We start from the raw sequence: 12,937 nt of genomic DNA, 5'->3' as shown, positions 1-12,937 counted from the left end.
GTAAGAAGGGATTTACCTTTCCATTCTTTACTAGCCCCAAATCTTTCTTCCCATGTCATGTGTGGAACATGCGTTAAGAAAGATTAAGAATGGAGCTCCAAAGTGATTTAGCAGCTGCATTCAGAAAATAAATGGTCCCTAGTTTCATTAGTCTCATTACATAGCACACATCTACAATCATTGACAATGCCCATCCGAGACAATCTTTCCCGAGTTGGAAGTCTGTCCAAGATGGCCATCCAAGCGATCATACTGAATTTTGGTATGTGAGAAGGGAACCAAATGATTTTGTGCCAATTAACTTTGTTTCTTTTTTCTCTAACAGCTTCCCAAACATCTCTAGTAGTTTTAGTTCCTGCATTGAGAATGGGGAGTGCAGGATCTAAGTTTCAGAAGTCTCTTTATGCTCCAGCTATGGGAAACTTTCTCTGCCATGTCTTTGAAATCTTCATTCTTAATTACATAGCAATGTAACCAGGCGACCCAGAGGGACTCGTCTCCTGCAGAATATTGCGAATTAGCTAGACCATGCATGTTGTGTTCCAGTCTTTGATGTTTTTCAGGCCTAAACCACCTTCAGATTTAGGGCAGCAAAGTTTAACCCAGCTGACTCTAGCTCCTGCAGCTGGCTGGTCAGTTCCTTTCCATAGAAACCTGGAACAGAGTTGATTAATGCAATTTAAAATAATTTGGGGAAGATTGAATTGTCTGCACCAGTAGTTAGCCATACTGCACAGGATTGTTTTAACTAATTCAAGTCTACCAGCGTAGCTTAGGAATTTGCTCAACCAGTGGTGAAGTTTAAGCTTAATTCTTTCAATGAGAGGCTGGTAGTCATGTTCAGACATTTTTTGGTTACTAAAGGAACCCCAAATACCTAACTGGAAGGACGTTAACGTAATGTGAATAACGCTTTATAATATAATTATTGTAGGAAAAGGGTTTGATTATTCTAGACAAATTAAAAGTAAAAACAATTACGGAGTAATTAAAAGAAAATAAATAAATAAAAAGTATAGATGGTAGTTTGAATTTAGTGGACGTGAAAGATAATTGATTGAAACATCATTTTCCAAGGTTGGCTTAAGAAAGTCAAATTTGTCGCCCTAAATTTGGACCCGCAACAATTCAGCCTCTTCTTTTTCTTAAAAAAATTAATTTATAATTTTTGTTTGAAAATTTGAATAAAATAAATAAATGAGACTAAGATGCTACTTGGGTTGCAATTTTTTTTAAAAATAATGTTGGGAATTAAGAGTTGACTCCAATATATCTATGAATTACTTTTTTAAATAGGACGAATATTACATTTAAATCAGTATCGTACATAGGGCCAGACAAAAAGGGTAAAATGCGTGGCTTCCGGTTTGATATGGGGAAGACACCAGGAGTACAGTGCGTCTCGTACCCTTAATGAAGGAATTAACTATCTTGAATTACAAAAAATGAAGTGATGCAAGAAAAGGTAGAGGGCATGCAGAACGTAAATTGTAGGTACCAAAAGTCTAAAACAAACTTATATGCCTAACCTGGTTCTTTGTCAAGGAAAATATCTATATCTTTTCCAGTTAATTGGAGTACCATGCGACTCCATCTGGGCACAAGGGAAGATGCATTGCAAGCAATGCGATTTGGTCTTCTCGTCAGGCTCTCAGTATTGAAACAAATAATCCGAACGAAATAATATTTTATTGAAAAATTCAAAATCATTATGTCAAAAGAATTTTCAAAAATATTTTTTAATAAAATTATTTATTTATTTATTTATATAATGATTTGTTTGTATTGTAAAATATATTTAAAATAAATAAAATATTTAGTTATTACATTAAAACTTTACACGAAAATAAAAGGAATTAGGTATTTCTATGGAGCATTTTTTTTCGATAAAGTCTACCGCTGTATTCTTTTCACAATAAATGGATGACCCAGACCTTGTCATAGAGGTTTGCGATGGAGCTCGCCAACGCGAAATGACTATCCATGGATGAAGGAGAGAGCAAGGGGAGAGCCTCGTTGCTCTCAGTTTGTACAACGTGTTCTAAATCATTCTGTCTAACAATATTAAGACCTTCGAGAATATCTCAAAATTTCACTTAGAGCTATATCTGATCAATATATCTAAAAAAAACAAATAAACATTTTTCCTACATATTTTTAAAGTATTTTTTAGCATAATAAATAATTAAAGTATACCATCTTTTTCATATATACATACATATATATATATATATATATATATATATATATATATATATATATATATATATATATATATATATATGAAGTTTACATGTGATATCGATTAATAAAATATTTTAACTAAAAAGACGGTATACTTAAAGTATCTATTTTGATGAAAAATATGTTAGAATAAAACAATGAATGCAAATTTTCTAATAAAAAACATAGTTTGTTATGTGTGAGCTAAAACGTTTCCCACAAGAAATGAGAATCTTTCTTCCATTAAAATATAGAAAATTGTTGTATCCCTGGAAGACTTACCTATACATGGATGTCTGCCGGTGGAGCTGTTATCTGTTATAGATTTAAGGTTAAATTTTATATTTAATTCTTTTTTTACTATTATTTTATATAAAATTTATTAATACATTAATTAAATGTTTTCAAAATTCATTTCAGGAGTAATTTTTTTTATTTAGTTTTATTCATAATTTAGACTCTTTGTAAAAAAAATATAGTCTCATATTAATAGATTAACTGATAATAAATATTAATAATTTATTTTGGAATGATGCAAAAATATTAAAGTATTCGTTTAATATCTTCATATAATATGAAACTTTCATGTCACGGTAACCCCATAATATTCCTTTCACTTTGTGAAAAGAAACAAAAATAACTTTTAGTTCTTAAAGTTGAAAGGTTTTTCGACTTAATCCTTAAATCTCTTTATCTACTGTTCACATTAGTTTATGATTTTGGTCATTTTGGTTATGGCATAAATATAAGTAGCATATGTCAAAAAGGACTAAAAGTAAAAGAATTGTTCAAATTTAGAAGTTAATGTGGGAAAATGGTTCAAATTCAGGGACTAGATTAAAATAATAATCAAATCGAGAGACTAAAAAGATACTTTATCCCTATTTCTATTTGTTTTGAATACTCTGGCTCGTCCCCTTTCATTGATTTCAATTCCAAGTCTTCTGTGTTCCTCTGTCTATTCATTTTGAATGCGCGTTCATCCTCTTTCATTGATTTCAATTCCAAGTTTTCGTTTCAGTTCAACATTAAAGCCTTTTGAGCTTGGTCTCAATCGGACCATATTTTATTCTGCTTAAAAGAGACGACAAAAGAGAAGGAAAATTCATTTGTGATTAGTGCACAAATTTTCTTATATGATCTTTTTCAGCGCGCTGATCTCCGCCAAAAATGGTGAAATTTAGCTTCCCTGAAGTTAACATCAACTGTACCGAGGGAACTCATGTCAGCTTTAAACTCCACAATCTTCCTTGTTGTTCGTCTCTTCCAGTTCCATTCAACAAAAACTAAGTTAAAAACCCAGAAAGAAATTTTAAAAAAGAACGAAAATTGAAGGGAAAACTTGAAATCTATGGAGTTTTCAGCCTTCAAGCAACCACACTGGAGATGGGTTTTCTTGTTTATGTTTTCTTTGTTAGTTTCCACCTCTTTCTCTGATCCAAGAATCACAAACGCCGGGCTTTTCTGCGGCGATTCACAGGCGCCAAACGGGACGAACTACGTTCCGGATTTCACTGAATTGATGAAACAGTTGTCAGATCAGATCAACAATAATATCTTTGCTTCCTATCATCTCAACTCTACGTTGCCTCCTTTGCTATGCCAGGCAAGGACCCGAATCCGCGTTGCCTCCCTCGCTCGGCTCGAATCTTCCTCGATGGCTGCTTCTTGCGTTACGATTATTACCGGGATTTCTTTCACGAATCCGTTTCGTCAACTTTCGATGCCGTCAATTGTAGTTCCAATAATGTAACGACGGTCGTCAAGATAACAACAGCAGGATGATTTTGTTGGTAGAAACGTTGACCATGCGGTCGGGAATGTAACGAGTATTGCTTTGAGAAAAATAGATCGGGCGGTCGGGATGGATGGGGTGTATGCATTGGCGCAGTGTTGGGAGAGCCTTACGCCGGCGGAGTGTCGGCAGTGCCTGCAGAAGGCGGCGGAAACGGTGAGAGGATGCGTGCCCAAGGACGAAGGGAGAGCATTGAATGCTGGGTGCTATTTGAGGTACTCCACAAATAGGTTCTATAATGATGGGCCGATTCTGATGGTCATGTGGTAGGTCTTTTGCCTTTGTTTTTCTTTTTTGAAGATACTGAGCTTGATTTTAATGTAGAAATGGACTGAAGTTATCTAGAACTGATCATCGCTCGAGTGTAGGATATGTATTTCTGTTGATAGAGTATCCTAAACATTTTTCCTGGATTCCTATGTATTTAGAGGGTGATTTGAGATTATTTTTTGGCTGTTCAAGAGTAGATTCTGCAATTCATTTTAGATATTTTTGTTGTATTTAGCCTTTTTATATAATAGAGACTGTTGATATCTGGTTGGTTGCTGGATTTCCTGCTGGAACCACTTGGATTGTTTGGTGGTTTTGTTTCAGATTGTAATAGAAACATAGCTGTCGGTTTTTCACAATCACGAAGTTATCGATATAAGGATTTTAGGAGTAAAACTTCTAAGGTATATATGCTTCGGATATAAGAAAGTTCAAACAGTTTCGTCATTCGCAAGTGTGCTGCTGTAGGGGAAGTGTGGTCCTTATCGACGGAGCTACTTTTGAGGGAAAAACAATTCTACATCTAGTGTCGTCCTTTCCCTAGTGTGGCACATTTTCTTGAAGGAAACCGTAAAAACTGTCTTTCTTCCGTAGCAAATAATAGCTCATAGAAGGTGTAGTTCGACAGTTGAGTCAACGAGTTTGAATTTTATTCACTTTCTAGTGAATTACAATGTATTCTTTTCTATTTTTCAGGGCTCTCAATTGGAGTCATTATAGCAATTGCCTCAGCATCATCTGCATTCCTAACACTCGCCGTTGCAGCAGCTTATGCTGATATGCAAGATCATCGAAGAGGAAAAGAGGTGCAAAATTACAAACTTAATCTTAAAGAAATTGCTCTGAAAAATTATGTCAGGTGTTCATGTCCAATCTTATGCATTAGTCCTCTGTCCTATATTAACCATCAATTTTTTTCCCAGAGCTCGAAATCTAGGCCGGATTTCGAAAAGGTTTGACAATCAGGTTTGAAGTTCAAGTATGAAACTCTTGAAAGCAACTGATTATTTCAGTCCTTCAAGGAAATTAGGACAAGGAGGAGCTGGTTCAGTGTTCATGGGGATTCTTCCTGATGGAAAAAACTGTAGCTGTAAAGAGATTGATATATAATACGAGGCAATGGGTGGACGACTTCTTTAATGAAGTGAATTTGATCAGCAGAATTGAACACAAGAATCTGGTGAATCTTCTTGGTGCTAGCATTGAGGGACCTGAGAGTCTCCTGGTCTATGAATATATGCCCAACAAGAGCCTTGATCAGTTCATTTTCGGTAATGTTTTGCTCTTTAATCAATTTGCCTTTAGTTTTTCTCCTTACTTGACATATTTAGACTGGTTTTTAAAACTTTGGATCTGTTTTGGTGGCAACATTGTGAAGTTCTAAATTCCCAGAGCTTAAATTAAAGCCATAGACGTGTTTTCGATCATCGTGTTGTGACCACTGTTTGAATCTCCCTGCCCCATTCTAAGACTCGATGGATTTAAAGCATCGTCAAATTAACATAACATAATCTTGCAGCTCAAGTAATCCTACTCCGTGTTACTTTGATTTTCATTTTTCTTGAATTCATTTATCGGATACATGTTGGTAATGGGTAAATGATATGACCCTCCTAATACATGGATGAACTTCAAAAGATTTAACATGCCTATGTCAAACACAGATCGTATTCCCACACTCATGTCTAATTAGTCTGAAACAGATAATATGAGAAAAAATGAAAATTGGTGCAATTCTGGAAAATGGTGAGGAACAATTAACTTCTGTGTATCTCATATGTGTAGATGATTTTAGTTTCAAATGTAGATGATTTTAGTTTCAAATGTGGATGATTTACTTTTTCAATTCAGATGAGGAGAAATCAAAACTTTTGAACTGGAAGCAGAGGTTTGATATCATCGCCGGAACAGCTGAGGGTCTTGCTCATCTTCATGGAGAAGGTCTCATGTAAGGATAATCCACAGAGATATTAAGTGCAGCAATGTTCTTTTAGATGAGAATCTCATCCAAAATTGCGGATTTTGGGCTTGTTCGATGTCTAGCTACCGAGAAGAGTCATCTTAGCACCGGGATTGCTGGAACACTGTAAGTTCACAAAGATTTATCTGGTATTACATATGACATTGGTTTAAAGTTTGAGCATGAGAAGCACATTTAGCCATGGATCCGATAGATTGTAAGACATTACTGTTTCCATTGATATGATCTTAATAACTTGGTTTGAGATTTTCGTGCAGAGGATACATGGCTCCTGAATACCTTGTTCGAGGACAACTTTCTGAGAAAGCTGATGTTTATAGTTTCGGAGTACTTGTTCTTGAGATTGTATGTGGTAAAAAGAATAGCAGCTTCACAAAGTCCGGTTCCCTTCTACAAACAGTAAGCCCCCGATGTTACAACTCGGATTCAGTCATCTCTCCTGTGTCACCGCACGTATCATGATTTGGTTTGCTACCCTCTCATACCTTCAATGTAAATGTATGAGGAGGTGATGACCTGATCCCTATATGTGAGGCGATGCAAGGAAGACATACAAATACAATCATCACACCCAACTCTTAACTTTTCAATAAATTGTTTTGGATTTTTAATTTTTCTGTTCTTAGATCATTAACTTGAGGTTTCAACCTCAGGTTTGGACACTTTACAAATCAAATCCTTGGCTGAAGCTGTTGACCCTTGCATTAGAGACGAAATATCGGCAAAAGAGGCCCCCGGTGTGCTCCAAGTTGGGCTATTATGCACACAAGCTTCAGCTCTCTTAAGACCATCAATGGAAGAAGTGGTTCAGATGTTAACCGATAAGATTACAAAATTCCGATGCCTAACCAGCCGCCATTTCTAAATGCTAATGTGCTTGGAACAGCAACTTCATCAGGATCTTACAGCACAGACAGTTTCATATCAAATGCTTTGGGAAAAGTTCAGGGTGCTGGTACTTCCTCCGAATCTTCCAGGACTCAGTAATTCGGATGGTTCATCAAGAACACGATTATCATTTCACGGAAGCGAGACTATAATGACTGATATTCAAGTCTCTTTCGAATCACTGCCCGTAACTGTAAGTTTTGAGAGACCTAGGAACGTCCAGAGATGACAATACCTTTGATGTAAGTACACTAGAAGGCAACCATATTCCGATGAATGATGTGGTTTGAGCAGAACATCGGAATCCCGGACATGACAGAGTTCGGATGAAGGTATAAGCTTGAATCCCAGGATCGTGTTGCATAAATTTTGGAAGGTCAGATGCCAAAGTGTACTTGGTCAAAATGTAATTTATTCTGTATTTAAAATGGATCGTGTTGCATAAATTTTGATGTAATTTAGCTGTATTTAAAAGAGAGGTGATGCCGTGAGAAATATGTTTCACCGACTATCCAATTAAATTAATGGAGCAAATAAGGTGGTGGGCCCATATTAAAATAATTAAATGCCACATTTCGTTCTAATTGTGCAATTTCGGTGACTTTTTTTCATCCTCCACGTTGGAACATATTGTAGTGTGCACATTATTAGGATTCCGTGTTGGTTGAGGCCCAAAAATTATATTTATACTTTTTTATAATTAAAATATTCATTTATTTAATGTCATTCTAAATAAAGTTTAATTTTTTTTCTATCTATGTAATTTAAATTAATTGGAGTCAACAGTTCAACTTTATCTCAAATTTGAACTCGTATATCTTACTATTTGCGCTCAGCTCACTTGCACCGGCTCGTATATACCCCTAAACAAACGTAATGTTATATCTCGATTAGGAATTGAGAAACATGAGGGGGAAGTAAAGTATTTTGGCATTTACTATTTTTCATAAAAACACAACAATTGACAGTAAATGGGAAACAACAATCCTATTGTTGCGGGTTACAGGAAGTGATATCCGGCATGACCGGAACTGGAGGGTCGGAGGGAAGCTGTCGTTTTCCGGGGATACATTTTCAACTCAAAAAAGCACATGTGTCATGGAGCTTTTATGATCGTTTGAACCCTCTTCCAGTCTCCTTAATCTACTTTCTTCAATAACAAGGGAGTCATGTTTGCAGTCCTCATTCTTCCGGTGGAGATGAAATTACTGTCTTCTGGTAAAGATCTGGTGAGGAAGAACACAAGCCATGCATTCAACATTAGATAGTATCTTTTTGTTATACAGTCCGATGCAATAACAGATCAAAGACAACTTTTTACTAGGTAAACAGGCCTACGAGCTCAAACGATTCAACCTTTATCTCGCATTGAGTTCGAGGCTCGAGCTTTCCATGTGAAGCTCAATCAAGGTTCAAGCCTTCAAATTTTGAGATGAGATCAAGTTTCTTACACTTTGAGCCTGGCTTCCTCTATTGCACCCCTAACACTAGCTACTTGCATTTGAAGATAAATTTACCTTGTTATCACAGTGATGTACTAGAGGACTGCTCTCGAGCAAGGAAATATAGACACAGTGATGACGGCAATGACCACCAACCGCCAAGAATTCCGATCATCCGTAACTTCTGGTTCCCGATTTCGACGGTAGCAAGGCAGAGAAGCTTGTAATCCTGGACTTCGACTTTGCTGGCATGCAGTGACTGCATGGTAATGTAGTTCCATTTATATGAGCAGCTTAGAAAGAAAATCAAGAATATTATACCCGAAAAAGATTCTAGACTAGGTGTTCGTTGGGTGAACCTTCTTTTACCATAGATAAAATCATCTGTAAATTCCATTTGTTCATATGGCTACAGGGGTAGGGAGAATGTTACCCTTAGGGTGCGTTTGGTTCACGGAATGTAAGATTACCAAGAAATAGGATTACTGGGAATGTTGTATTTTGTGTTTGGTTGGTTTAGCAAGAATGTAAGATTATCGTGTTTGGTTAAAGGAATAAAAGATTATTGGAATGTATTTGATCAAATTGTCCTTATTATATTTGTTTTTTCAACAAGTTGAAAAATTTATATTTTCTTTAAAAAAATTAAATTCAAATAATTTTATATATTTTTTTAAAAACTGAAAATATAAAAAAATTTAATGAAAGGGTAAAATTTTATTTTAACCCCCTGAATTTCATATAAAATTTTAATTAAAGATTTTTTTTTGTAAATCTAAAATAGTTTAAGGATAAATTTGTAATTTAACCTTCGTAGAATTTTTATTATTCAATGACAAAATAATGATTTTTGAAGAAAATTTTTTAAGGGCATTTTAGTCTAAAACGTCAGTAATCCAACAATACCTAAGGAAAGGGAGGTAATGACATTCCCGGTAATATACCCCAAAAAATCTACTATTATTAATAAAACATTACCGGGAATGAGATTCCCGGCCAACCAAACATGTGAATGGATTCTATTCCCATGGAAATCCCACATTCCTTGAACCAATCAACCCCTTATAAGAAGTTGGTAAAGTCCATCCCATGGTTACTTGGACTTGGTGTGAGAGTCGATTATGGGCATGTATCTGACATGTACATGCTTAATTTTAAAAAAGGTTTTTCTATGCAAATGAAGGATCACATCTCCATGGCCATATCCAATATACATCGGACATGAGTGACAATACAGGTATTTCAACAGAAATGAAGCAAACAGAATGGTTGTTGTAAGAGTAATTTCATTTTTCTATGTTGCTCTAACTCTTCATTTTGCTTATAGTATCTGTGTCTGACACATATTCGAATATAAGTAGGGGAATATAACCCTCCAAGGACTGGAAAAACATAGAAAAATTTAATCAGTCATACATACACCTGCATTGGACGGTTATATTCGAGTCTCAACAACATAGTTAGTTTTAGCTTGCTATTGATGTAAATGGAATGGTAACTTCCGAAAAGTTTAAGCAATTCACAAACAAAAAAATTGAAACTGAATGGAAAATTCACCAAATCAAAGAAAGATATTTTAGTGACCAAATAAAAGATTTTAGAGCGTTAAAACATACCTTAAATCTGTAGAAAAAAGGTTTTTGACGCATATGTTCGTAGCGTAACTGCAAAACCAAAAATGCCGTCAGAGCTTGCAAAGCAAAAAGGGACTAGAGCAACATATATGACTGTATGGCTGGGCAGACATACATCAGGATGCAGATTTCACCACAATTTTACAGAGTTGTGTGCTTCTATGTTGCTCCAACTCGGGTACGAGTGCCGGTTTCGAGTATATATCCAAAAATGTATTTTTTTTTTCTCTTATTGTTTCCATGTATTTTGGGGGTTATATCCCTATATCTGGGTCCAAAAGTGCATCCAGCATGGATGCCAGACACTAGTGCTTTAAGAAAAATAAAGAGTGGGAACAACATAGGTATTAGTTGTGCTCACATGAACCCAAGAAGCCGAGTGGAAGAAAAGTTTACAGACCTTTTCAACAAAAAGATAGATCGATGAAGGGCTTGGTTTGGTGCTGAGGAGGAAAAAGAAGGATTCTAGTTGAAACTGCAAAGGGACTATCCCAGTTCATCAAAACAGTAAATATGAAAAAAAGGGGCAGCCATAGTTTCCTCATCAACAACCAGAGTTTATGTCGATCATCTTCGCCTTCTGAAGCATCAAATGACTCTAAATGATTGTCATTCGCAAAAATGTCAAGACCTACATTATTTTAATTCAAACCATCCTGCTGTTATAACCCAAATAACACATATACAAGGAAACAATAATGCATAAGAAGAAGTAATACATTGAAGTCGTAGTTCTATAAGTCTACACCAGGCAATCCACTCCTATGTTACTCAAACTCGGATGTAATTGTAAGATACAGATAGTGTTCGGCATAGATATGTTCAACTTTTTAAAAGTTTTTCTTCTTTTTTATGTATTTGGTGGAATATATATAAAATATGCATATAAGATAATGTGTTCAAGAGAAGTAGTCAGAGCAACATTGATCCACTAACCATCCATGGCATATGAAAAACGAGGCAAACTGTAGACAGCTCCAAGCAGGGCTGATACACCAAAAATGCTTCTCAAATTTCTACTTCCTGGAAAAAAGAATTCCAACATCAGCAAGGTTTCTCAACAATGAGTACTAAATGTCATCAAGAACAAACCATAATTCGACAAGCAGAATGATAAACAGTGCCTCAATCAATTTTTTCCTAGTTTTATATACACACGAGTTCGACAATTATAAACAATATATCAGATAAGGGAAAATCTTCCATGGAAATGGCATCAAATCATGAGTTTCAAATTCCACGAGATCAACAATTAAAAACATCAGAGAGAAAATAATATGGACAAACACTGAAAATCTGCATTAACAAAAGAAAGGGTATCCGTAAAACCAAAAAATACATAGACAGGGAAAAAAATAAGCAAAGAAAAAGCATTAAACATAAACAGACTTGCCTGATAAGCAGCAACCTTGAACATATTCTCTCTGTATATTTATCTTATGCTCAAACTTTGAGGCCCTGTTTTGCAGTTTAGGTTCAAAACTATGAACCCATGTTTTCAAAGGTCCAATTTTTCCATGAACTGCACGAAATGAAATGAAAAAAAAAATGAATAGATTTCAACGAAAATAAATAAAAATTAGATTGATAATACTTACATAACTTCTTGGATTGAGAAAACGAATGTCTAATCGGAAGCAGAAATTTGGCTGTCCATGCCGCCATCTTCACCGATGCAAGTTTCTCTCCTTAGCCGCCGCCGCTCTAGAAATTACCCGAGTACTAATTTGTTAATGACAGAACGAGTACGACGTCGTAAGGAGAGGTACTCTCCTACAATACATGACCCAACTAAGTCGAACTAAACTAAAGGCTTCCCTTTAGATTTCTTCACACCTATGTCGGATGTAGTGTATATACAATAATATACTATGCTACATACTTTTGTGACTTTGTCCGTATTCATTTATTTTAATTAAAATTTTTAAATTTTATTTTCTTTAATTTTTTATTTAATTAATGTTTAATGTCACTTGTATCTAAAGATGACATGAGTCATCAATAATTTATAGAGTAACTGGTTAAAACTTTTCAATTGATATTTTTTTTAAATTATAGGTTTAATATTTATTAAGAATAATTTTTTTTATTTTTTTAATTAAAATTATAAAATAAGAAACTTTTTATGTGCCTTCAATTTATATTTTATTGAATTGAAGACTAAATTTAATAGTGATTAAATAAATGATTATTATTTTTAAAGATCTCGGATTTGAGTATTAACGATTGTAGTAAAGATGATTGAACGTTCATTATCAAATGATTGAGGATATTTAGAACAAATATTATTTATAATCACTATAGTTAATAAAAACAATGAACACTAAAATATAAATATAATAAGTATCAAATATGATTTTATAAAATATATTATTATTTTTTGAAAGATTATAAAATATATTAGTGAGAATAAAAAAAAGTGACGTGTTAAATAAGTAGTTTACCTTTAAGGGAAAAAATTAAGGTAAATTATACATTTATTTATTCTATTATTGTTTTAGTTTTATTTTGATTATTCAATTATTATCTTTTTAATCATCATTAATGATATTTCTTATTTTATTTTATTGTTAAAAATTTAACAAAATTATTGAGATAACATTTTTATTTTTAATGATAACATGACATTATCTTATGGTGATGCATTAAAATCATTGTTAAATTTTTAACAATCTTATGGTGATGCATCAATATCGTTGTTAAA

General features: G+C 34.3%; 1 protein-coding gene and 1 pseudogene across 1 annotated transcript; one reads left to right on the top strand and one right to left on the bottom strand.

Moving 5' to 3' along the window:
- Positions 1–3,223: 3,223 nt before the first annotated feature.
- Positions 3,224–7,677, top strand: LOC120212521 (annotated as a pseudogene).
- Positions 7,678–8,569: 892 nt separating this feature from the next.
- LOC120212332 lies at positions 8,570–12,053 on the bottom strand. The gene is made up of 6 exons (XM_039210681.1): positions 11,832–12,053; positions 11,627–11,755; positions 11,170–11,256; positions 10,634–10,864; positions 10,216–10,263; positions 8,570–8,858 (listed from the first exon to the last, which is right to left on the bottom strand). Exons 1-4 carry the CDS (start codon positions 11,896–11,898, stop codon positions 10,638–10,640), a joined length of 510 nt encoding a protein of 169 aa, XP_039066612.1. The 5' UTR covers positions 11,899–12,053; the 3' UTR covers positions 8,570–8,858; positions 10,216–10,263; positions 10,634–10,637.
- Between the last annotated feature and the right edge of the window lie 884 nt (positions 12,054–12,937).

This window comes from Hibiscus syriacus, unplaced genomic scaffold, assembly GCF_006381635.1.
Source record: "Hibiscus syriacus cultivar Baekdansim isolate YM2019G1 unplaced genomic scaffold, ASM638163v2 tig00110013_pilon, whole genome shotgun sequence".
Classification (NCBI taxonomy): Eukaryota; Viridiplantae; Streptophyta; class Magnoliopsida; order Malvales; family Malvaceae; genus Hibiscus; species Hibiscus syriacus.
The sequence above is the reverse complement of the archived record's forward strand: the minus strand, read 5'-3'. Positions and strand labels throughout refer to the sequence as shown.